The sequence below is a fragment of the Oncorhynchus clarkii genome, chromosome 10 (genome assembly GCF_045791955.1).
Source record: "Oncorhynchus clarkii lewisi isolate Uvic-CL-2024 chromosome 10, UVic_Ocla_1.0, whole genome shotgun sequence".
NCBI lineage: Eukaryota > Metazoa > Chordata > Actinopteri > Salmoniformes > Salmonidae > Oncorhynchus > Oncorhynchus clarkii.
In genome coordinates, this window is record NC_092156.1 from 26,344,878 (window position 1) to 26,372,352 (window position 27,475).

Sequence of the window (27,475 nt, forward strand, 5' to 3'; positions counted from 1 at the left end):
TGTTAATGGTGTTTGACCATTAAATCCTTACTGTCACCCCCATCTCTCCCCACCCTGTTTGCTCTCCGGTGACACAACAGTGTGAGAGACAGATGGGAAACTGATACAAATCAAATGTTATTTGTCATATGCTTTGTAAACAACAGGTGTAGACTAACAGTGAAATGCTTAATTACTTATAACAGGGAGAGAGAAAGAGAGACAGAGCAAGAGCAAAAGGTACAATCAATTTGAGATAGAGAAAATGAAATGTAAGCATGGAATCGTCTTTTTCTGCCTTCTCTCTATCACATAGAAAATAAAGTATTTGGGGCTCTGGGTCCACATCAATGGCATTTTCTCATTTGCTTCAGACTTGCCTTCTCTGCTCTATAGTCTGGACTTTACTGTACCCCGGCCTCAAGGGACTGTGCTACATGCTGCCTTTGTGACCTTCTTTCTAAATCCACTGGACCAGATTTAGCGCACTTGCAGGGGTGGTAGAAATGTCAATTCCTACTGTGTACAGTGATGACTGTTTGTACCCGCAGGTGAACACACCCACATGGGGTAATGCATGCAGAGTGTGTGATGGATGTAGGTGACCTTGACTACACTGACAGTGTGGTACCTGTAGAGACCATTTTGTAAGCAGAAATTATTGAGTAAAATATTAACACTAATTGTTCACCATTGTTTCTGATGTGGTCCTTGTTAGATTTGGAAGTCTAAATATACCACCATTGAGGAGATTGAATGTGTAATTCACCAAAAAGAAAACATATTGCCGAACCAGATATCCTGCACAAACTAAAATAATGTAAAAACAGAACATATGTGTCCTGTTACATCTATTGTTCATCATAGCTCAACGTAGCTCTATAACTGCCACTGTTTTTTTATTTCACCTTTATTTAACCAGGTAGGCTAGTTGAGAACAAGTTCTCATTTGCAACTGCGACCTGGCCAAGATAAAGCATAGCAATTCGACACATACAACAACACAGCGTTACACATGGAATAAACAAAACATAGTCAATAATACAGTAGGAAAAAAAAGTCTATATACAGTGAGTGCAAATGAGGTAAGATAAGGGAGTTAAGGCAATAAATAGGCCATGGTGGCGAAGTAATTACAATATAGCAATTAAAACACTGGAATGGTAGATGTGCAGAAGATAAATGTGCAAGTAGAGATACTGGGGTGCAAAGGAAAAAGATAAATAAATAAATACAGTATGGGGATGAGGTAGGTAGATAGATGGGCTGTTTACAGATGGGCTATGTACAGGTGCAGTGATCTGTGAGCTGCTCTGACAGCTGGTGCTTAAAGCTAGTGAGGGAGATATGAGTTTCCAGCTTCAGAGATGTTTGCAGTTAGTTCCAGTCATTGGCAGCAGAGAACTGGAAGGAAAGACGACCAAAAGAGGAATTGGCTTTGGGGGTAACCAGTGAGATATACCTGCTGGAGCGTGTGCTACGAGTGGGTGCTGCTATGGTGACCAGTGAGCTGAGATAAGGTGGGGCTTTACCTAGCAGAGACTTGTAGATAACCTGTAGCCAGTGGGTTTGGCGACGAGTATGTAGCAAGGGCCAACCAACGAGAGTGTACAGGTCTTCATGTCTGCCCTATGGGTTGATCTTACATCCATTTGTAACCGTATATCTCCCTGCACTGTGTCCCAGGCCCGGCAGCCTTGCTCTGGAGCACCTCTCTGCTGCAGCTGTTAGCGGAGGAGACAGTCAAGTGATGAAAACAGCCGAGGTCATTAACCCATAGGTGCTGCAAGCTAAGACGCTCCGGAGAATCCCTTTTTCTAGGGTTGAGAGTTGGGGCCACTACTGTGTTTACAAGGGCACATAAAAAAAAAAAAGTTATTTACAATGACGGCCTACTCTGGCCAAACCCCGACGACGTTGGGCCAATTGTGCACCGCCCTATGGGACTCCTAATCACGGCCGGATGTGATACAGCCTGGATTGGTGGACATGGCATCTCTTCCAATATTCTTCCAATTTACAGTAGGCTATTTCTTTACCTATCGAGAACAAAGGGTCATGTAAATAGGATAGAATGTTAATTCCTTGTTCAAATCCTTTTATGTCATGGCATTACCTTATTGGAATATTACATGAGCTGATGATATTCATGCTAAATAAATCATAATCATATAAATCATATTTTCTCATTTCATTTATCAGTCCTAGTTCGTGATACAGCCACCCTATTGTGAATGTAACCAATGTGAACTGGCTAGGTAGTTAGCGGGGTGGGTAACGATGCTTCGAGGGTAGCTGTCGTCTATGTGTGCAGAGGGTCTCTTGTTCGAGCCCAGGTAGGGGCGAAGAGAGGGACGAAAGCTATGCTATACATAAAGATAGCAAAATGAGATACCGTGTTAGCCAATAGGTGTTATTCCAGGCATGATGTAAATTTACCATCCATAATAGATACAGTTTTTTTCTCCCAAGAAAAAAACTCGTGTTTCTCACTAAATACAAAAGGGAAGGGGGAAGGAATTTGGAAATCCAAAATGTTCTCCTACAGACAGTACAATAGAGTAGACGACAGACCTTTTTCTGCAACTCCACGCCCTCACCCCTCCCTCCCTTGCTCGCTTTCCTTCCCTACAGTCCAGACTGGCTTGCGCTCTCCTTGCGCGGCAAACGAACTAGTTTCATTCTAAAGACTGGATAAGACGAGAGAAACAGCATGGCTTTCCCAAAGAACTCGTTCATATTGTTGTTTGTTCTTATTTGTTCCCTCAGTTTGAATGGTAAGTAAGACAAATACAACCATTTTGCTTTGTTTTTGATATTGGGAAACTTTTCTCGAGGGGTTGACAAATGTTTACAACGGGGAGAGTTTGAATGCACTTCGGCATGCATCCCGACTGAGTGAGGGATGGATGCTGTAGCAGCCCAAAATTAGGCTGTTTTGAATGTAAAGTTTCATTTATTTCAACACAGTCACATTAAAACCAAATAGATTTAGACTTTTTTCGAAGCCTTGGCCATAATAGACACTTTGAGGCAAGATTTTGTAGCGTATTTCCAGATTCGGAGAAGCAAGTGCCAGTGTGCAAATATTGAAACGTGAACGGTTGGAGCATACCCCGAGTGAACAACGTAATATGAACACCTGCTCGTTCTATGACATAGACTGACCAGGTGAATCCTGGGGAAGGCTATGATCCCTTATTGATGTCACTTGTTAAATCCACTTCAATCAGTGTAGACGAAGAGGAGTTAAATAAGGGGTTTTAAGCCTTGAGACAACTGAGACATGGGTTGTGTATATGTGCCATTCAGAGGGTGAGTGGGCAAGACAAAAGATGTAAGTGCCTTTGAACGGGGAATGGTACTAGGTGCCATGCGCACTGTTTTGAGTGTGTCAAGAACTGCAACGCTGTTGGGTTTTTCACGCTCAACAGTTTCCCGTGTGTATCAAGAATGGTCCACCACCTAAAGGACATCCAGCCAACTTGACACAACTGTGGGAAGCATTGGAGTCAGCATGGGCCAGCATCCATGTGGAACGCTTTCGACACCTTGTAGAGTCCATATTACGGCCCAATGAATTGAGGATGTTATAAGGGCGAACGGGAGTGCAACTCATTACTTGGAAGTTGTTTTGGGGAAATAAAAAATCGTCCATATTTCCAAACGAGTAAAAACCTGCCATAGACAGAGTTAACTGTACATTTTATTGACGTCTCAATATTAACATGGTAATTTAAGTGGCCTATTCATTAGGTATAGGCTAAGATTTGAAATCACGTTGCCAATTATCACAGCAAATATCCATGCAGTGTCCATTCTGGAATTCTGGGTAAACATTGATGTGTTTTTGCATTATAAACACAATTTGCTTACCAATATTATCATAGGATATGTGTTGGACCGCCAAAGTCCATGGTGCTAACTGTTGGACACCCCTCTCCAACGACCAAGAGGTTTACATTGTTTAATCAAGAGCTGACTGCTGTCAATGGAATATCTCTGTTTTTCATCTCCTGGACCAGGGGCCTTCTTTTAAGTATAAACTATGTTAGGTGTTCACTGTGCCTGTTTTGATAAAAAATCATAAGACCAGGACCATAAAACCAGGACAGAGTTCTGCAGATAAAATATCAGGCATAAGTCAGGTATTAGTCACATTTTGAATCTATTCTTTTCCCACAGTTGTGACTGAAAATGCATAGGTTTGGGTTACTGTGGTCATATGAATGTAAAGTTAGGATATGGTCACCTGACACTGTGTTGTAAATACTTTGCATGAGTAGGCCTACTTGTGTGTATCTACATTATTGTGTGTGCATGTTTGTGCACTCTAAACTAGGATGGGTGGAGGTTGAGTGTTGCTTTTACTAAGTGCAACTCCCATTAACAGTGTGTGTGAGTGTCGTTTTCATCGTCTGACCCTGCTGGTCACAAGGCACAACGTTTCCTCTCCACCCACTAAATCCTCCACTCATAGTTCAGCGGACACTCCCTGTTCATTTAACTATCTCTGAGTATGGTGTGGCATTCCCTCTCCTCCTCCCCATGTCCTTCTCTCCCTCTCCCTCCATCACTTCACAACAGGACAACACTCACTCTGCCCTGGCCTTATCCCTAATTTAGCCTCCAATCCCTGTTTTTTCCTCTTTTAACCTTGTCTTAATTGGGTCACCTCCACTTAATCCTCAGCTCCTCCTCGTCCCCCTGGGAGATGGAGTAAAGCTGTCTGTTTTGGGATTATTGACTAGAGATAGAGACCCTTGGCCCATCTGGAGCCTCTAAACAGAGACTGTTGTGAGTATGATACCCCTCCTCATATAGGCATTTTGAAGGCACTTGTATCTTAAATTCTTAAAAGTAGATAACAGCATTTCCATATGAGGAATTCAACAAAATACTTGAAATTATATTGAGCATGCATGCCTAATCTATTCCTTCCTTTTACTGTAACTCCAAAACATGAAGGCATTTCACTACTAACCATCTATAATCAGGCTCCTGAGGTTGGAGATTCTCTAATCAAGTTTTAGAGAACAAAATCATCCCAAAAAAATGAAAGTAGTGCTGCTCCCTGAGCAGAGAAATCAGGCCTGGCTTTCTTTGAATGACACAAACACTGCCATTATTTATGAGGTTGCATTATATCTCTCCATATTTCTTGATGCATTGGCCCATTCCCCGCATACATTTTTATATTAATTCAGATTAAGGAAATAATAGACTTCAAATTAAGCCTTCATTCGAATATGGAAGTATATTACTGTCCCCGTCCATCATAGGAGCCTCAGTAGGCCTATGCCCACTCAGTGAGCAGCCCACTTCCTGCTTGATGGAGCATCCCCTGACCTCTGCTGATGGAAGCACAATGGGATGCTGTTCCCTCTCAGAGACCAGTCTTTGCACACTGCTAGGTTCATCAACAATGGAGCCCTGCTTTTCCTGCAGCTTAATATTCAGAAGTATTACAGTTCTTTAAGTATGTATTCGGGACTGAACTCAGATGACCCAAAATATTAAATTAAAGAAGGCATCTGAAAGGAAGCTTTTAAAACGACTGAAGGAAATTCTATGGACATATTTTAAGCATCTTTGGTAGAGGAAGATGTTCTCTTCACATCTTCAATGATTTCCTCTTCTAGAAAGAGGGGGGAGGGAACGAGAGAGAGAGAGAGTTTTTCAAGACTGAATATAACCTTAGTTTTGGCAGTCATTATTTTACTGAGGAACGGAGCACTCAGCCCTTCCTAAAAATCTATATGAAGAGCTCCCCAGATTACACACTATTCATCACGAATGGAAACATTCATGGCATAATAATACACAGTTGCTAGTGGTTCTCTGACATGTGCATCTAGATAAGATGTAATGCCATTAACCAGAGCCCCTGGCTGAGATATCAACCTGTCACTTACTGATGGGGGAACTCTGCATGCTCATGAGAGTATAATGCAATTGAATGTTAATCATCACTTGTATATGATGATGTAATGTCATAGACCTCCAACAGGGGGCAGCAAGAGGGTAAATTATTATGGATGGTCTATTAAATGGATAAAAATGCTTAATCCTAAAGCAAACTCTCAGGCTCCCAGCAAAGCTTTAGATTAATTATTATATTCAAGCCATGCTTTCTCGCAGAGGAAAAACATATTCTATAAAATTAAATCTTTTTTTTGAGGCCAAGACTGAAAGAACAGAAGTCTGGCTGAACAATGGTATTCTAGCTCCAGCAGCCAGACACTTCTCAATACCATGAGAACATACTGTACCCATAAGCTCATACCTTTTGTGACTTTCCCCCTCTTTTCTTCACAACTCCTCCATTACAGAAGTGAGCAGCTGTGGAAATGAGGTGGATTTGCCGTGTGACGGTCCAGAGGCAGCTGGGATGTGTGCAGCTGCGGGCCTCGTCCATACTGTTAGTGCATGAGTGACAGCTAGCCACGGCACATACTCAAACATACTGACTCTTTGTGTTCTTTAGAGAGAGGGTGATAGCTGAGCCCAGAGGCTTAAAATAGGGCCTTGAAATAGTGCTGATGATTTTTATTTGAATCCCCATTAGCCGACACCAATGGCGACAGCTAGTTTTCCTGGGGACCGACACATAACGAAAAAGACAATACAGACAAAAATACTTTATAATTTGCATACATTTAAAACATTAACATAGAAATTATAGATGTATATACAGTTGAAGTCGGAAGTTTACATACACCTTATTTAAATACATTTAAACTCAGTTTTTCACAATTCCTGACATTTAATATTTGTAAAAATTTCCTGTCTTAGGTCAGTTAGAATCACCACTTTATTTTAAGAATGTGAAATGTCAGAATAATAGTAGAGAGAATTATTTATTTCAGCTTTTATTTATTTCATCACATTCCCAGTGGGTCAGAAGTTTACATTCACTCAATTAGTATTTGGTAGCATTGCCTTTAAATTGTTTAACTTGGGTCAAACGTTTTGGGTAGCTTTCTACAAGCTTACCACAATAAATTGGGTGAATTTTGGCCCATTCCTGACAGAGCTGGTGTAACTGAGTCAGGTTTGTAGGCCTTCTTGCTCGCACATGCTTTTTCAGTTCTTCCCACAAATCTTCTATAGGATTGAGGTCAGGGCTTTGTGATGGCCACTCCAATACCTTGACCTTGTTGTCCATTTTGCCACAACTTTGGAAGCATGCTTGGGGTCAATGTCCATTTGGAAGACCTATTTGCGACCAAGCTATATCTGATGTCTTGAGATGTTGCTTCAATATATCCACATCATTTTTCTTCCTCATGATGCCATCTATTTTGTGAAGTGCACCAGTCCCTCCTGTAGCAAAGCACCCCCACAACATGATGTTGCCACCCCCGTGCTTCACGGTTGGGATGATGTTCTTCGGCTTGCAAGCCTCCCCCTTTTTCAGACCAGAGGACATTTCTCCAAAAAGTACGATCTTTGTGCAGTTGCAAACCGTAGTCTGGCTTATTTATGGGAGTTTTGGAGCAGTGGCTTCTTCCTTGCTGAGCGAGCTTTCAGGTTATGTCGATATAAGACTCATTTTACTGTGGATATAGATACTTTTGTACCTGTTTCCTCCAGCATCTTCACAAGGTCCTTTGCTGTTGTTCTGGTATTGATTTGCACTTTTCACACCATATTACGTTCATCTCTAGGAGACAGAACGTGTCTCCTTCCTGAGCGGTGTGACGGCTGCGTGGTCCCATGGTGTTTATACTTGCATACTATTGTTTGAACAGATGAACGTGGTACCTTCAGGCGTTTGGAAATTGCTCCCAAGGATGAACCTGACTTGTGGAGGTCTACAATTTTTTTTCTAGGCAGATTTTTTTTTATTTTCCCATGATGTCAAGCAAAGAGACACTGAGTTTGAAGGTAGGCCTTGAAATATATCCACAGGTACACCTCCAATTGACTCAAGTTATGTCAATTAGCGTATCAGAAGCTTCTAAAGCTTCTGGAATTTTCCAAGCTGTTTAAAAGCACAGTCAATTTAGTGTATGTAAACTTCTGACCTACTGGAATTGTGATACAGTGAATTATAAGTGAAATAATCTGTCTGTAAACAATTGTTGGAAAAATTACTTGTGTCATGCACAAAGTATATGTCCTAACCGAGTTGCCAAAACTATAGTTTGTTAACAAGAAATTTGTGGAGTCGTTGAAAAACGAGTTTTAATGACTCCAAGCTAAGTGTATGTAAACTTCCGACTTCAACTGTACACTGAGTATACTGAGTGTATATATTTACACTACATTGCCAAAAGTATGTAGACATTCTCGTCGAACATCTCATTCCAAAATCATGGGCATTAATATGGAGTGGGTCTTCCCTTTGCTACTATAACAGCCTCCACGTTTCTGGGAGGGCTTTCCACCAGATGTTGGAACATTGCTGCGGGGACTGTGTGTGTGTGTGTGTGTGTGTGTGTGTGTGTGTGTGTGTGTGTGTGTGTGTGTGTGTGTGTGTGTGTATGTGGACACCCCTGCAAATGATTGGATTTGCCTATTTCAGCCACACCTGTTGCTGACAGGTATAAAAGATTGAGAACACAGCCATGCAATCTCCATAGACAAACATTGGCAGTAGAATGGCCTTACTGAAGAGCTCATTGACTTTCAACATGGCACTGTCATAGGATTCCAACAAGTCATAGGGTTCCAACAAGTCAGTTCGTAAAATATCTGCCCTGCTAGAGCTGCCGCGGTCAACTGTAAAGTGCTGTTATTGTGAAGTGGAAATGTCTAGGAGCAACAAAGGCTCAGTTGCGAAGTGATAGACCACACAAGCTCACAGAACGAAAAAATCGATATTCCTCGGTTGCAACACTCACTACCAAGTACCAAACTGTCTCTGGAAGCAACATCAGCACAATAACTGTCCATCAGGAGGTTCATGAAATGGGTTTCCATGGCTAAGCAGCCGCACACAAGTCTAAGATCACTATGCGCAATGTCAAGTGTCTGCTGGAGTGGTGTGCAGCTTGCCACCATTGGACTCTGGAGCTGTGGAAACGTGTTGTCTGGTGTTTCTTTTTTTATTTTATTTATTTTATTTCACCTTTATTTAACCAGATAGGCTAGTTGAGAACAAGTTCTCATTTGCAACTGCGACCTGGCCAAGATAAAGCATAGCAGTGTGAACAGACAACACAGAGTTACACATGGAGTAAACAATTAACAAGTCAATAACACAGTAGAAAAAAAGAGTCTATATACATTGTGTGCAAAAGGCATGAGGAGGTAGGCGAGTAATTACAATTTTGCAGATTAACACTGGAGTGATAAATGATCAGATGGTCATGTACAGGAAGAGATATTGGTGTGCAAAAGAGCAGAAAAGTAAATAAATAAAAACAGTATGGGGATGAGGTAGGTCAAATTGGGTGGGCTATTTACCGATGGACTATGTACTATGTTTCCTGAAGTCCACAATCATCTCCGTAGTTTTGTTGACGTTGAGTGTGAGGTTATTTTCCTGACACCACACTCCGAGGGCCCTCACCTCCTTCCTGTAGGCCGTCTCGTCGTTGTTGGTAATCAAGCCTACCACTGTTGTGTCATCCGCAAACTTGATGATTGAGTTGGAGGCGTGCGTGGCCACGCAGTCGTGGGTGAACAGGGAGTACAGGAGAGGGCTCAGAACGCACCCTTGTGGGGCCCCAGTGTTGAGGATCAGCGGGGTGGAGATGTTGTTGCCTACCCTCACCACCTGGGGGCGGCCCGTCAGGAAGTCCAGTACCCAGTTGCACAGGGCGGGGTCGAGACCCAGGGTCTCGAGCTTGATGACGAGCTTGGAGGGTACTATGGTGTTGAATGCCGAGCTGTAGTCGATGAACAGCATTCTCACATAGGTATTCCTCTTGTCCAGATGGGTTAGGGCAGTGTGCAGTGTGGTTGAGATTGCATCGTCTGTGGACCTATTTGGGCGGTAAGCAAATTGGAGTGGGTCTAGGGTGTCGGGTAGGGTGGAGGTGATATGGTCCTTGACTAGTCTCTCAAAGCACTTCATGATGACGGAAGTGAGTGCTACGGGGCGGTAGTCGTTTAGCTCAGTTACCTTAGCTTTCTTGGGAACAGGAACAATGGTGTCCCTCTTGAAGCATGTGGGAACAGCAGACTGGTATAGGGATTGATTGAATATGTCCGTAAACACACCGGCCAGCTGGTCTGCGCATGCTCTGAGGGCGCGGCTGGGGATGCCGTCTGGGCCTGCAGCCTTGCGAGGGTTAACACGTTTAAATGTCTTACTCACCTCGGCTGCAGTGAAGGAGAGTCCGTATGTTTTCGTTGCAGGCCGTGTCAGTGGCACTGTATTGTCCTAGCCAGACACCTAGGTACTTATAGATGTCCACATATTCTAGGTCGGAACCATCCAGGGTGGTGATGCTAGTCGGGCGTGTGGGTGCAGGCAGCGAACGGTTGAAAAGTATGCATTTGGTTTTACTAGCGTTTAAGAGCAGTTGGAGGCCACCGAAGGAGTGTTGTATGGCATTGAAGCTCGTTTGGAGGTTAGACGGCACTGTGTCCAAGGAAGGGCCAGAAGTACACAGAATGGTGTCGTCTGCGTAGAGGTGGATCAGGGAATCGCCCGCAGCAAGAGCAACATCATTGATATATACCGAGAAAAGAGTCGGCCCGAGAATTGAACCCTGTGGCACCCCCATAGAGACTGCCAACTCTGTCTGCAAAGTAGTTGGTGAACCAGGTCCAGGGTGTCTCCCCCTTTGAAGAGGGGAATGACTGTGGCAGCTTTCCAATCCTTGGGGATCTCAGACGATATGAAAGAGAGGTTGAACAGGCTGGTAATAGGGGTTGCGACAATGGCGGCGGATAGTTTCAGAAATAGAGGGTCCAGATTGTCAAGCCCAGCTGATTTGTACGGGTCCAGGTTTTGCAGCTCTTTCAGAACATCTGCTATCTGGATTTGGGTAAAGGAGAACCTGGAGAGGCTTGGGCGAGTAGCTGGGGGGGGGGGGGCGGAGCTGTTGGCCAAGGTTGGAGTAGCCAGGAGGAAGGCATGGCCAGCCGCTGAGAAATGCTTGTTGAAGTTTTCGATAATCATGGATTTATCGATGGTGCCGTGTTACCTAGCCTCAGTGCAGTGGGCAGCTGGGAGGAGGTGCTCTTGTTCTCCATGGACTTTACAGTGTCCCAGAACTTTTTGGAGTTAGAGCTACAGGATGCAAATTTCTGCCTGAAGTATTGGTTCCTGACTTCCCTGAACAGTTGCATATCGCGGGGACTATTCGATGCTATTGCAGTCCACCACAGGATGTTTTTGTGCTGGTCGAGGGCAGTCAGGTCTGGAGTGAACCAAGGGCTATATCTGTTCTTAGTTCTGCATTTTTTGAACGGAGCATGCTTATCTAAAATGGTGAGAAAGTTACTTTTAAAGAATGACCAGGCATCCTCAACTGACGGGATGAGGTCAATATCCTTCCAGGATACCCGGGCCAGGTCAATTAGAAAGGCCTGCTCACAGAAGTGTTTTAGGGAGCGTTTGACAGTGATGCGGGGTGGTCGGCTATCAAAACTGGTGTGATGAATTATGCTTCACCATCTGGCAGACCGACGGAGGAATCTGGGTTTGGCGGATGCGTATCCTGCCCCAATGCATAGTACCAACTGTAAAGTTTGGTGGAGGAGGAATAATGGTCCGGGGATGTTTTTCATGGTTTGGGCTAAGCCCTTACTTTCAATGAAGGGAATTCTTAACGCTACAGGATACAATGACATTCTAAACGATTCTATGCTTCCAACTTTGTGGCAACAGTTTGGGGAAGGCTTTTTCCTGTTGCAGCATGACAATGTCCCTGTGCACAAAGCAAGTTCAGTACAGAAATGGTTTGTTGAGCTCTGCTTGAACTAATAACACACAAACAATTATATGTTTTCATGTCTTTATTGAACACACCGTGTAAACATTCACAGTGCAGGGTTGAAAATGTATGTAAACCCTTGGATTCAATAACTGGTTAACCCTCCTTTGGCAGCAATAACCTCAACCAAACGTTTTCTGTAGTTGCGGATCAGAACTGCACAACGGTCAGGAGGAATTTTGGACTATTCCTCTTTACAAAACTGTTTCAGGTCAGCAATATTCTTGGGATGTCTGGTGTGAACTGCTCTCTTGAGGTCATGATGTTGGTGTGCTATGACTTTTTCCCTCCACACATAGTCTTGTGTGTTCCTTCCAAACAACTCAACTTTAGTTTAATTTGTCCATAGAATATTTTGCCAGTAGCGCTGTGGAACATTCAGGTGCACTTTTGCAAACTTCAGACCTGCAGCAATGTTTTATTTGGACAGCAGTTGCTTTTTCCGTGGTGTCCTCCCATAAACACCATTCTTGTTTAGTGTTTTATGTATCGTAGACTCGTCAACTGAGGCGTTAGCGTGTTCCAGAGATATCTATAAGTCTTTAGCTGACACTCTAGGATTCTTCTTAACGTCATTGAGCATGCTGTGCTCTTGCAGTCATTTTACGGGATGGCCACTCCTAGGGAAAGTAGCAACAGTGCTGAACTTTCTCAATTTATAGACAATTTGTCTTACCGTGAACTGATGAACATCAAGGCTTTTTAGAGATACTTTTGTAACCCTTTCGAGCTTTATGCAAGTCAATGATTCTTAATCTTAGGTCTAAGATCTCTTTTGTTCAAGGCAAGGTTCACATCAGACAATGCTTCTTGTGAATAGCAAACTCACATTTTGTGAGTGTTTTCTATCGGGCAAAGCAGCTCTAACCAATGTCTCCAATCTCGTCTCATTGATTGGACTCCAGGTTAGCTGACTCCTGACTCCAATTAGCTTTTGGAGAAGTCATTAGCCTAGAGGATCACATACTTATTCCAACCTACACAATGTTTAAATTATGTATTCAATATAGACAAGAAAAATACAATAATTTCTGTGTTATTAGTTGAAGCACACTGTGTGTCTATTGTTGTAACTTAGATGAAGATGAGATCAAATTTGATGACCAATTTATGCAGAAATCCAGGTATTTCCAAAGGGTTCACATATGTTTTATTGCCACTGTATGTATTTGTGTGTGTATATATATATATATATATATATAACACTTTTCTGGTTACTACATGATTCCATATGTGTTATTTCATAGTTTTGTTGTCTTCACTATCATTTGACAATGTAGAAAATAGTAAAAATAAAGAAAAACACTTGAATGAGTCGGTGTGTCCAAACTTTTGACTGGTACTGTATATTACAACTAAAGAGAAACACAAAATAAACAATACAGCTTAAGAATAATATTGTGTGGGGTGTGTGTACATACAATTACTGATGGAAATACTGACTAAAAGGTATTGGTGGAAAATATGCTCTTGAACTGATATTCGATTTAGAGTAGAGCTTAAAAAGTATAATCTGTTTGTACCGTGTCTCAGTAGACCTTTTTGGCCAAGCCATGCAGTTTACATTCCCAAATACTTTTTGCTTGGTGCTGGGACTCCCAACTTTACCAAAACATTAATTGAACCTTTAAACTTCCGGATCATTTATTCTGATTGACCTTAAACGTCCACAGCCCTGACAGCTGCATTCAGGAGCTCAGACGAACATGACACCTCTCATTCTGGAGGCTCATTGATCAAGGCCAAAGAGCCATGGAGTTAGGTCCTGAGCCTTGCTGTGCTAAGCCCCCTTGAGCAATGATGAGGTGAGACAGGACCACAGGGCCCGAGGGAAGTGCCAAAACAGTCCACCCCCCTGCACCATTTGAAGTTGTTCACTGAAGGGTGGACCAAAACAATGAGTAGGGGCTTCTATGGGCCCCAGGTTGCTCCATCCAGGCTTTGATTAGAGGAGGGGGGTCTTCTGAATCCGAAGTGTATCTAGACCTGTATATAGGGGGTCTAGAGGCTGTGCTGATCTGAAGAAAGTCTCGGTTTGTTTTGATTCAGTTTCTTTAGTGGAGCTCTTTCATTGATTATGGTTACATACCCATGGCTTTAGATTTTGGTTGGACGTCTTTGCCACGTTGTTAAAAAAATAAACCAGGCACAGACAGTATATCAAAGAGGCATCCAGCAACCAGTGCATGAGCAGGCATCCACCCTGGGCCTGAGCTGAGGGCTTTGCCATACATACAGTATCTCCTGACTGTGGATTATTAATCTTAGTGTGGGTTTTCATATTGAACAGTTGGTCTATATAAAGTGATTAGAATTATTCCTGCCCTCTTGGAGGGAATTCCTCAGCATTGACTTATTCGTGCCAGAAAACAGAAAAAAACCCTCTTGAGATTAACAGTTTTATTCAGGGCATCTCTTTCATCAGAATGGAATGTGTTAGACCCAGGGGAGAACGACTGCTCCCTCTCATTGAAGCGCGGAAGTTCAATGCCGACCGTTGTACTGCAGTCATTGTTTGCAGAAAGCAACATCCCCCATTATAGGGAATGGGATCTTGGATGGCAATCCTCTTGTAAAAAGATCAAGTAATTAAAAGTGAATTATGGTACCAATAATTGCTTTTAATACACCAGATATACAGTGGGGCAAAAAATTATTTAGTCAGCCATCAATTGTGCAAGTTCTCCCACTTAAAAAGATGAGAGAGGCCTGTAATTTTCATCATAGGTAAACTTCAACTATGACAGACAAAATGAAAAAAAGAATTCAGAAAATCACATTGTAGGATTTTTTATGAATTTATTTGCAAATTATGGTGGAAAATAAGTACTTGGTCACCTACAAACAAGCAAGATTTCTGGCTCTCACAGACCTGTAACTTCTTCTTTAAGAGGCTCCTCTGTCCTCCACTCGTTACCTGTATTAATGGCACCTGTTTGAACTTGTTATCAGTATAAAAGACACCTGTCCACAACCTCAAACAGTCACACTCCAAACTCCACTATGGCCAAGACCAAAGTGCTGTCAAAGGACACCAGAAACAAAATTGTAGACCTGCACCAGGCTGGAAAACTGAATCTGCAATAGGTAAGCAGCTTGGTTTGAAGAAATCAACTGTGGGAGCAATTATTAGGAAATGGAAGACATACAAGACCATTGATAATCTCCCTCGATCTGGGGCTCCACGCAAGATCTCACCCCGTGGGGTCAAAATGATCACAAGAACGGTGAGCAAAAATCCCAGAACCACACAGGGGGACCTAGTGAATGACCTGCAGAGAGCTGGGACCAAAGTAACAAAGCCTACCATCAGTAACACACTACGCCGCCAGGGACTCAAATCCTGCAGTGCCAGACGTGTCCCCTTGCTTAAGCCAGTACATGTCTAAGCCCGTCTGAAGTTAGCTAGAGAGCATTTGGATGATCCAGAAGAGGATTGGGAGAATGTCATATGGTCAGATGAACCCAAAATGTAACTTTTTTGGTAAAAACTCAACTCATCGTGTTTGGAGGACAAAGAATGCTGAGTTGCATCCAAAGAACACCATACCTACTGTGAAGCATGGGGGTGGAAACATCATGCTTTGGGGCTGTTTTTCTGCAAAGGGACCAGGACGACTGATCCGTGTAAAGGAAAGAATGAATGGGGCCATGTATCGTGAGATTTTGAGTGAAAACCTCCTTCCATCAGCAAGGGCATTGAAGATGAAACGTGGCTGGGTCTTTCAATATGACAATGATCCCAAACACACCGGCTGGGCAATGAAGGAGTGGCTTCGTAAGAAGCATTTCAAGGTCCTGGAGTGGCCTAGCCAGTCTCCAGATCTCAACCCCTTAGAAAATCTTTGGAGGGAGTTGAAAGTCCATGTTGCCCAGCAACAGCCCCAAAACATCACTGCTCTAGAGGAGATCTGCATGGAGGAATGGTCCAAAATACCAGCAACAGTGTGTGAAAACCTTGTGACGACTTACAGAAAACGTTTGACTTCTGTCATTGCCAACAAAGGGTATATAACAAAGTATTGAGATAAACTTTTGTTATTGACCAAATACTTATTTTCCACCATAATTTGCAAATAAATTCATTAAAAGTCCTACAATGTGATTTTCAGGATTTTTTTCCTAATTTTGTCTGTCATAGTTGAAGTGTACCTATGGGGAAAATTACAGTCCTCTCATCTTTTTAAGTGGGAGAACTTACACAATTGGTGGCTGACTAAATACTTTTTTGCCCCACTGTATGTCCTTGAACCAATTATTTTATAATCACACACAGAATATATTTGAGTTTAGTTTCTAATAATTTAGTTGCTAATGGCAGCCTGCAATACCGCGGTCGGCCTTCAACTGGAGTTACTCAATGAGAGGAGGCAGCACTGAGCTAGCCTGCAACATCACTTCCTGGAGTAGCTCAAAATGCGCATATTATGTCTGCATGAGTCTTCATATTAATAGACTTCATTTGAGCTCCCAAGTGGCACAGCGGTCTATGGCACTGCATCACATTGCTAGATGCGTCACTACAGACCCTGGCTCTGATTCAGAGGGGTTGGGTTAAATTCAGAAGGCACATTTCAGTTGAATACATTCAGTTGGACAACTGACTATGTATCCCTCTTTCCCTTTGGTTCGATCTCGGGCTGTATCACAACGGCAGCTGCCGTCGGTTCTATAGGCCAACGTGCAATATTGGAAAAATAAAATCGATGACCTACGATCAGGATTATCCTACCAGCGGGACATTAACCTTTTCACACGTTCCAACACACTGGTGTGAGTGATCATTCTACAGTGGTCCCTGTAGGGTACGATCAAACCGGTGTGATTAGAATGCTTATTTAGAACTGCCTGTTTCAAATGACGCAACAATCAGCTTTTGAGCTGGCCACACAGTTTTTTCAGAAACATTTTGCACAAACACAGTCCTTACAAAGTTATGTCCAGAATGTAAGCTGTTAATTTTTTGATGCAATGTTCAGACATTCACAGAAGTATCTACAGCATAACACAGAAAAATGTAGGCTACATTTGTCCTAGTGCTATCTGAGGAAAGATTGACGTAACACAAGCGGTCATATTTTTAGAACTCTTGGCTGACATAAACAACAATATGAATGAGCTATTACTATTTATAATGAATCACATCACGGGTGAGCTCACCATTGATCAAAATAATTGAATAAAACACTCTAGAAATCGAAAGTAATTTGTTGATGGGCAGTTTTTGCACCGCTGCCATGCTTTTCTCTCTCTCACAGAAACCAAAGATAATAAGAGAAGACGAGGAGTTTGGTCTGTTTATAGTATGCATGTTGAAGGGGGTGTGTCGTCTACCATTGTTCACATCCCACCATTCACTTCCGGAAGTTCGCAAAAAATTAGTGAACCCTTACTCACCTCATTTTGTTATTACATCTTTGGTCCAACAGACGATTACGTGAAACCCAGAATGCATTGTATGTCAACAAACATGGCTCCACACACAGCTGGAATTAGCTTAGCTCATCATACAATCAGTACAACCTTCAAAAAAGTATTTTACACACATAATATGTGCCCATTACAATCTATGCAAGAATCGGAATGCATGATTTGTCACCGGTACTTGAAAATATGTGAATAAAACAGTAAATATATAAATAATTCCCACACAAAATATTTTCTGATAGTGATTTATTGATACAAGTGGTGCTTGCTGGCAGTCAATCAAAATAAAATCAAATCAAATTTTATTGGTCACATACATATGGTTAGCAGATGTTAATGCGAGTGTAGCGAAATGCTTGTACAGTTGAAGTCGAAAGTTTACATACCTCAGCCAAATACATTTAAATTAAATTTTTCACAATTCCTGACATTTAAAATGTCCCTGTCTTAGGTCAGTTAGGATCACCAGTTTATTTTAAGAATGTGAAATGTCAGAATAATAGTAGAGAGAATGATTTATTCCAGCTTTTATTTCTTTCATCACATTCCCAGTGGGTCAGAAGTTTACATACACTCAATTAGTATTTGGTAGCATTGCCTTTATATTGTTTAACTTGGGTCAAACGTTTTGGGTAGCCTTCCACAAGCTTCCCACAATAAGTTGGTGAATTTTGGCCCATTCCTCCTGACAGAGTTGGTGTAACTGAGTCAAGTTTGTTGGCCACCTCGCATACACTTTTGCAGTTCTGAGCAACACATTTTCTATAGGATTGAGGTCAGGGCTTTGTGATGGCCAGTCCAATACCTTGACCTTGTTGTCCTTAAGCCATTTTGCCACAACTTTGGAAGTATGCTTGGGATCATTGTCCATTTGGAAGACCCATTTGCGACCAAGCTTTAAATTGATGTCTGATGTCTTGAGATGTTGCTTCAATATATCCACATAATTTTCCTACCTCATGATGCAATCTATTTTGTGAAGTGCACCCAGACCCTCCTGCAGCAAAGCACCCCCACCACATGATGCTGCCACCCCCGTGCTTCACGGTTTGGATGGTGTTCTTCGGCTTGCAAGCCTCCCCCTTTTCCTCCAAACATAACGATGGTCATTATGGCCAAACAGGACATTTCTCCAAAAAGTGTTATCTTTGTCCCCATGTACAGTTGCAAACAGTCTGGCTTCTGTTTTGCTCAGCGGCCTTTCAGATTATGTCGATATAGGACTCTTACTGTGGATATAGACACTTTTGTACCTGTTTCCTCCAGCATCTTCACAAGGTCCTTTGCTGTTGTTCTGGGATTGATTTGCACTTTTCACACCAAAGTACGTTCATCTCTAGGAGACAGAATGCGTCTCCTTCCTGAGTGGTATGATGGCTGCGTGGTCCCATGGTTTTTATACTTGCATACTATGGTTTGTACAGATGAACGTGGTACCTTCAGGCGTTTGGAAATTGCTCCCAAGGATGAACCTGACTTGTGGAGGTCTACAATTATTTTTCTTGGCTGATTTTTTTTTTGATTTTCCCATGATGTCAAGCAAAGAGGCACTGAGTTTGATGGTAGGCCTTGAAATACATCCACAGGTACACCTCCAATTGACTCAAATTATGTCAATGAGCCTTTCAGAAGCTTCTAAAGCCATGACATCATTTTCTGAAATTTTCCAAGCTGTTTAAAGGCACAGTCAACTTAGTGTATGTAAACTTCTGACCCACTGGAATTGTGATACAGTGAATTATAAGTGAAATAATCTGACTGTAAACAATTGTTGAAAAAAAATACTTGTGTCATGCACAAAGTATATGTCCTAACCGACTTGCCAAAACTATAGTTTGTTAACAAGACATTTGTGGAGTGGTTGAAAAATGAGTTTTAATGACTCTAAGCTAAGTGTATGTAAACTTCCGACTTCAACTGTCATCGCTAACTCCCACTCTGAGCCATTCAGTGTTGTTGCTTATGTATGTAGCTAGTGAGCTAAGCTGTAGCATTAGCAATGTCTTTCAAAAGGAGACAATGCGGAAATTCTGGAGATTTTTTAAAATTCTGACAATGAGTCTGAGAATGAAAGTCCGGAATCAGATTCTGAAAGGGACAGTGAGGAGCTGCCCCTCATCTTGTAGCCATTGAGAACCACGAATCTGAGGACCCCTTGTCCACTGACGAAGTCCCAGGTCCCTTCGAAGATGCTGGTGGTGAAGGAGGCAGACCGACAATCAATCTAATGTAGTCTCCCCTATTTTCCTCTCTGTTTCCCTATTTTTGTTCTCCTTTATCCCTGTCATTATGTTCCTTTTTTGCTAAAAAAAATTTCCCCAGTTTCAAACTTGCACAATACCAAAAGTTTTCAGAAATCTAGTGTGACCGGTTGCATCACTGCCTGGTATGGCAACTGCTCGGCATCTGACGTAAGATGCTACAGAGGGTAGTGCGTACGGTCTAGTACATCACTGGGGCCAAGCTTCCTACCATCCAGGACCTATATACTAGTGGGTGTCAGAGGAAAGCCCCAAAAGTTGTCAGACTCCAGTCACCCAAGTCACAGACTGTTTTCTCTGCTACCGCTTGCCGTGCGATTTTTTTTGTTGTTGATTTTCCCATGATGTCAAGCAAAGAGGCACTGAGTTTGATGGTAGGCCTTGAAATACATCCACAGGTACACCTCCAATTGACTAAAATTATGTCAATGAGCCTTTCAGAAGCTTCTAAAGCCATGACATCATTTTCTGAAATTTTCCAAGCTGTTTAAAGGCACAGTCAACTTAGTGTATGTAAACTTCTGACCCACTGGAATTGTGATACAGTGAATTATAAGTGAAATAATCTGTCTGTAAACAATTGTTGAAAAAAAATACTTGTGTCATGCACAAAGTATATGTCCTAACCGACTTGCCAAAACTATAGTTTGTTAACAAGACATTTGTGGAGTGGTTGAAAAATGAGTTTTAATGACTCTAAGCTAAGTGTATGTAAACTTCCGACTTCAACTGTCATCGCTCACTCCCACTCTGAGCCATTCAGTGTTGTTGCTTATGTATGTAGCTAGTGAGCTAAGCTGTAGCATTAGCAATGTCTTTCAAAAGGAGACGATGCGGAAATTCTGGAGATTTTTTAAAATTCTGACAATGAGTCTGAGAATGAAAGTCCGGAATCAGATTCTGAAAGGGACAGTGAGGAGCTGCCCCTCATCTTGTAGCCATTGAGAACCATGAATCTGAGGACCCCTTGTCCACTGACGAAGTCCCAGGTCCCTTCGAAGATGCTGGTGGTGAAGGAGGCAGACCGACAATCAATCTAATGTAGTCTCCCCTATTTTCCTCTCTGTTTCCCTATTTTTGTTCTCCTTTATCCCTGTCATTATGTTCCTTTTTTGCTAAAAATTTTTTCCCCAGTTTCAAACTTGCACAATACCAAAAGTTTTCAGAAATCTAGTGTGACCGGTTGCATCACTGCCTGGTATGGCAACTGCTCGGCATCTGACGTAAGGTGCTACAGAGGGTAGTGCGTACGGTCTAGTACATCACTGGGGCCAAGCTTCCTACCATCCAGGACCTATATACTAGTGGGTGTCAGAGGAAAGCCCCAAAAGTTGTCAGACTCCAGTCACCCAAGTCACAGACTGTTTTCTCTGCTACCGCACGGCAAGCGGTACCGTAGCGCCAAGTATAGGACCAAACGGCTCCTTTAACAGCTTTTACCCCAAGCCATAAGACTGCTGAATAATTATTCAAATCACCACCGGACTATTTATATTGACCCCCCCCCCCCCTCCATTTGTTTTTACACTGCTGCTACTTGCTGTTTTATCTATGCATAGTCACTTCACTCCTATTTTTTACTTTAGTTAATTCTTTCTTGAACTGCACTGTTGGTTAAGGGCTTGTAAGTAAGTATTTCACGGTGAGGTCTACACTTGTTGTAGTATTCTGCACATGTGACAAAGTTTGATTTGATTTAAGATTTGATTTGATATTAGCCATCCTGCCTGTCTGTACTATATGCCCCCTCATATTGGGAGCGTCCGTCTGTGGGACACATGACACTCTCTTGGGCCAGGATCCGGGATAACCAAAAGATGTGTGGAGATCAAAAACTGCTGCCAGTAATGCTGCTTACGTGCCAAGTGTTACCCCTGTCTTCGACCCTTTAAGAGTTATATATTAGTAAGCAGGTTTACCTTAAAAGGTGACAGTATCTTTGTAATGACGATTCCAAAGGGACTCTAAGAACCTCTCTGATGTTGTCTTTGCTGAAACTTCCCCCCCGTTCTTCTTCCTTTGCCCCAAACCTCTCTATTCCTCCGAACAAAAAAGTTCAACAAACAGCAGCTGCACACACCTGGCACCCAATTCACAGACAAGGCAGATTTTTGTGGGGGAATGGGCAGAGGTTGGGGTGCTACACTGCTCAGGTTACACAGAAATCTTATACTACAACGCCCCCCCAATCCTAGCCACCGCCATTCTTCTCAGTTGAAAATGTGTCCTCCCACACCTCTCTCATGCCTCCCCCCTCTCTTGTGGCCACTGTCGACCCCCCCCCCCCCCCCCCCCCCCCTTGTCTTTGTTTGACTGGTGGATTGAGCCCGAGACTGCCAGGCCTCTATGTATTTCTATTTCTGTAGGAAACTGTATTTATTAACATAGAAATACCAATAGCAGAATAAAACACCAGTGATTTTTAGATACAGGGAGAGACAGGGTGGAAGTGTGGGGCAATGTGCAGTCCTGTCAAAGAAAGATTCATTGTTGATATGAATTGTAATTTTAAATCCTGTCATTTATTCAGTCTATTCAAGGCCATTTATTTTCTACATGGCACTTTCAGGTTGTTTTGGCCCGGGATTATTACTCCATCCCTTTGTACTGTGAATGGATAGAATAGAGAAGATACAGTGCCTTGCGAAAGTATTCGGCCCCCTTGAACTTTGCGACCTTTTGCCACATTTCAGGCTTCAAACATAAAGATATAAAACTGGATTTTTTTGTGAAGAATCAACAACAAGTGGGACACAATCATGAAGTGGAACGACATTTATTGGATATTTCAAACTTTTTTAACAAATCAAAAACTGAAAAATTGGGCGTGCAAAATTATTCAGCCCCCTTAAGTTAATACTTTGTAGCGCCACCTTTTGCTGCGATTACAGCTGTAAGTCGCTTGGGGTATGTCTCTATCAGTTTTGCACATCGAGAGACTGACATTTTTTCCCATTCCTCCTTGCAAAACAGCTCGAGCTCAGTGAGGTTGGATGGAGAGCATTTGTGAACAGCAGTTTTCAGTTCTTTCCACAGATTCTCGATTGGATTCAGGTCTGGACTTTGACTTGGCCATTCTAACACCTGGATATGTTTATTTTTGAACCATTCCATTGTAGATTTTGCTTTATGTTTTGGATCATTGTCTTGTTGGAAGACAAATCTCCGTCCCAGTCTCAGGTCTTTTGCAGACTCCATCAGGTTTTTTTCCAGAATGGTCCTGTATTTGGCTCCATCCATCTTCCCATCAATTTTAACCATCTTCCCTGTCCCTGCTGAAGAAAAGCAGGCCCAAACCATGATGCTGCCACCACCATGTTTGACAGTGGGGATGGTGTGTTCAGCTGTGTTGCTTTTACGCCAAACATAACGTTTTGCATTGTTGCCAAAAAGTTCAATTTTGGTTTCATCTGACCAGAGCACCTTCTTCCACATGTTTGGTGTGTCTCCCAGGTGGCTTGTGGCAAACTTTAAACAACACTTTTTATGGATATCTTTAAGAAATGGCTTTCTTCTTGCCACTCTTCCATAAAGGCCAGATTTGTGCAATATACTTGTATAGATTGTTGTCCTATGGACAGAGTCTCCCACCTCAGCTGTAGATCTCTGCAGTTCATCAAGAGTGATCATGGGCCTCTTGGCTGCATCTCTGATCAGTCTTCTCCTTGTATGAGCTGAAAGTTTAGAGGGACGGCCAGGTCTTGGTAGATTTGCAGTGGTCTGATACTCCTTCCATTTCAATATTATCGCTTGCACAGTGCTCCTTGGGATGTTTAAAGCTTGGGAAATATTTTTGTATCCAAATCCGGCTTTACACTTCTTCACAACAATATCTCGGACCTGCCTGGTGTGTTCCTTGTTCTTCATGATGCTCTTTGCGCTTTTAACGGACCTCTGAGACTATCACAGTGCAGGTGCATTTATACGGAGACTTGATTACACACAGGTGGATTATATTTATCATCATTAGTCATTTAGGTCAACATTGGATCATTCAGAGATCCTCACTGAACTTCTGGAGAGAGTTTGCTGCACTGAAAGTAAAGGGGCTGAATAATTTTGCACGCCCAATTTTTCAGTTTTTGATTTGTTAAAAAAGTTTGAAATATCCAATAAATGTCGTTCCACTTCATGATTGTGTCCCACTTGTTGTTGATTCTTCACAAAAAAATACAGTTTTATATCTTTATGTTTGAAGCCTGAAATGTGGCAAAAGGTCGCAAAGTTCAAGGGGGCCGAATACTTTCGCAAGGCACTGTAGGCACTGTAGGTCCTGATCTTGCGATTCATCAGAAATTCAGAACATAGTCTGTGTGACAGGCATAGGCAAACACCTTGAATAGATTGTCTTACTGTCGGTTTAAAACGGAAAAATCAAATATTTGATTTGTCACATGCTTCGTAAACAACAGGTGTGGACTAACATTGAAATGCTTACGTATGGGCCCTTCCCAACAATGCAGAGAGAAAGAAAATAGTTAAATAGAAAAGTAAAACACGTAATAATAAAAGTAACAATAGATACACAATGAGTAACAATATCTTGGCTATATACAGGAATACCGAGTTGATGTGCAGGGGTAAGGGGTAATTGAGGTAGACATATACATACAGTGCATTCAAAGTATTCAGACCCCTTGACTTTTTCCACATTTTGTTATGTTACAGCCTTATTCTAAAATGGATGAAATAAAAACATGTCCTCATCAATCTACACAAAATACCCCATCATGACAAAGACATGTTTGTAAATGTAAATGTACATTTTTAAAGAAATCCTTATTTACTTAAGTATTCAGACCCTTTGCTACGAGACTCAAAATTGAGCTCAGGCGCATCCTGTTTCCATTGATCATCCTTGAGATGTTTTTACAACTTGATTGGAGTCAACCTGTGGTAATTCAATTGACTGGACATGATTTGGAAAGGCACACACCTGTCTATATAAGGTCCCACAGTTGACAGTGCATGTCAGAGCAAAAACCAAGCCATGAGGTCGAAGGACTTGTCCATAGCCCTCTGAGACAGGATTGTGTCGATGCAGATCTGGGGAAGGGTACCAAAAAATGTCTGCAGCATTGAAAGTCCCCAAGAACACAGTGGCCTCCATCATTCTTAAATTGAAGAAGTTTAGAACCACCAAGACTTCCTAGAGCTTGCTGTCCGGGCCAAACTGAGCAATCGGTGGAGGACATTTTTCAGGGAGATGACCAAGAACCCGATGGTCACTCTGACAGAGCTCCTGTTTTCCTCTGTGGAGATGGTTGTCCTTCTGGAAGGTTCTCCCAACTCTGCAGCAATCCACCAATCAGGCCTTTATGGTAGAGTGGCCAGACGGAAGCCCCTCCTCTGTAAAAGGCACATGACAGCCACTTGGAGTTTGCCAAAAGGCACCTAAAAGATTCTCTTGTCTGATGAAACCAAGATTGAACTCTTTGGCCTGAATACCAAGCGTCGCGTCTGGAGGAAACCTGGCACCATCCCTATGGTGGTGGGGGATGTTTTTCAGCGTCAGGGACTGGGAGATTAGTCAGGATGGAGGGAAAGATGAACGGAGCAAAGTACAGAGAGATCCTTGATGAAAACCTGCTCCGGAGTGCTCAGGACTCCGGACTGGTGCGGAGGTTCACCTTCCAAAAGGACAGTGACCCTAAGCACACAGCCAAGACAACGCAGGAGTGGCTTCGGGACAGTCTTTGAATGTCACAGCCAGAGCCCGGACTTGAACCCGATCAAACATCTCTGGAGAGACCTGAAAATAGCTGTGCAGCGACAGAGCTTGAGAGGATCTGCAGAGAAGAGTGGGAGAAACTCTCCAAATACAGGTGTGCCAAGCTTGTAGCATCATACCCAAGAAGACTCGATGCTGGAATCGCTGCAAAAGGTGCTTCAACAAAGTACTGAGTAAAGGTTCTGGATACTTTGGTAAATGTGATTTTCAAGTTTTTAAAATATTTTTAATACATTTGCAAAACCATTCTCAACCAGTTTTTGCATTGTCATTATGGGGTATTGTTTGTAGATTGAGGGGGAAAAAACTATTGAATCCATTTTAGAATAAGGCTGTAATGTAACAAAATGTGTAAAAAGTCAATGGGTCTGAATACTTTCCGAATGCACTGTATAACTAGGAATAAAGTCGTGCCTTGCGGTTGGTGAAGGGGCTGTAATGTGAGCTTGATTTGACTTATACACGCACATAGCTTCACCTATTGTCCTTAAAGGGTAGGAAAATAGAAATTGAGAAATAGTGCATTGTAGGTAGTTAAAAAAACCCAGAAATAAGTAATGAATAAATATGTAAAAATACTGAAACATAATTATGTTTTTAGTAACCAGATCGTGACTACAACTAAGTTACTAAGTCTCTGACCACACTATGTTGTTACTTTGGTTAGTAAAAACTCATGCTTCCTACCTTTTAATGCTCAAGGGACACACTTGAGGAATGGTGAAATTCTAACAAGGCAATATGTCATAAGATCGAAGTTCTACTTTCATCTTTGGTCTGGACTCTATATTGTAACAGATATGGTAATGTTTCGTCATAGAACAATGCAACTGCCAACCTTCTTCTCTGAATGCTCTCTCTGAACATACCCTCAAACCTTATCAATGACTTGAGGAATGTGCCTTTGCTAACTCCTTTTGTTCTTGGGCTTATGTCAAGATGACAGTTTAACCAATGACTCACTTTCTTTCACCTTTGAATGTGCTATCAGATTCGCAAATAGTCTCCAATTCCAATTTTAGAACAGTATTTGTTTGAGTATTTTTACCAGAAGTTGCTCGGCTCAAAATGCTGAATTTTCTCTCCCCGGTTCATTGCAGGTTTGTACTTCATGAATATTCTATATCTGAACATAGCCCTGGCAGTGGTTTTCCTCAGTTCTGCACTCAAAAGGCAGTTTTTCAAATAAACATTAGGAAATCTGCTGAACTTTGATTTGATTTATTAGGATTCCCATTAGCCAACGCCAATGGCGACAGCTAGTCTTACTGGGGTCCGACACATAACGACGAAGAAATGACAGACAAAAGACTTTACAATTGACATACATGTAGTGTGTGTGTGTGTGTGTGTGTGTGTGTGTGTGTGTATGTATCAGTTACACATACATCAGTACATACACACAACAAATAAGTCACAGAACTCACAGAAATTGCCCACTTTTTGATATCGCCAGCCAAACCAAACTTAGAACTCTATTCAGCAAGGGTACGGTGAGTTGTCAAGAACCCCAGAGGGAAGAGTTTTGTAAAGGCTAGAATAACAATAACCATGCTAACCTGCTTCTTAGATGCTAGCTGGCTCCGTCTTAAGCCCTTGGTAGATTGGCTGTCGGTGTAGAGCCTGAGCAGAGACAAGTGAGGAGGAGAAGCCAATTGGTGAAACATATTATGCTTTTTCTGGCACCATGCCAACCTCCTGCCACTAGCAGCTCTCATCCCATGCATTCACATGCATCCCATCTAATTAAAATGAGTCCCTGGTGAGTATGTAATGGCAGCTTTGGCAGCAAAATTAAAGATAGGCATAAAGGCTGTGCATATGCACATAAATATTCATGTTTACGCTGGCTCTTTGAAGAAGGCCTACTGTCCTTACCATTGACAAGATGATTAGGGTTATGGTGTTTGGTGGGTGGCCCCTTAGGAATGATGATATGAAGTGACCTTATTCATTGGAATGAGACTGCAGGACACCTAGAATCTGACATACTGTATCTTAGTGACGGAATGTTTGGGGATAGGGTGCCAATTTATGAGATGCTCCATCGGTTCCTTTGTTGTCAGAGATGGGATTGGTCTGTTATTAGCAAATGCTGCTTATAGTACATTCATTACAGTCATCTGTGGAATGGTGTTGCCTCAAAGTGACTATTTGTGACAGCAGAGGGATCGGTTTTC

General features: G+C 42.3%; 1 protein-coding gene across 1 annotated transcript in view; it reads left to right on the forward strand.

The window, feature by feature from the left end:
* Positions 1-2,650: 2,650 nt before the first annotated feature.
* The window catches only part of LOC139418193 (cell surface glycoprotein MUC18-like), a 67,829-nt gene continuing 43,004 nt past the window's right edge, over positions 2,651-27,475 (forward strand). The window contains exon 1 of the mRNA XM_071167457.1: positions 2,651-2,756. Coding sequence (XP_071023558.1) covers positions 2,693-2,756 — 64 coding nt within the window. The 5' untranslated portion in view covers positions 2,651-2,692. The remainder of the gene's footprint in view (positions 2,757-27,475) is intronic.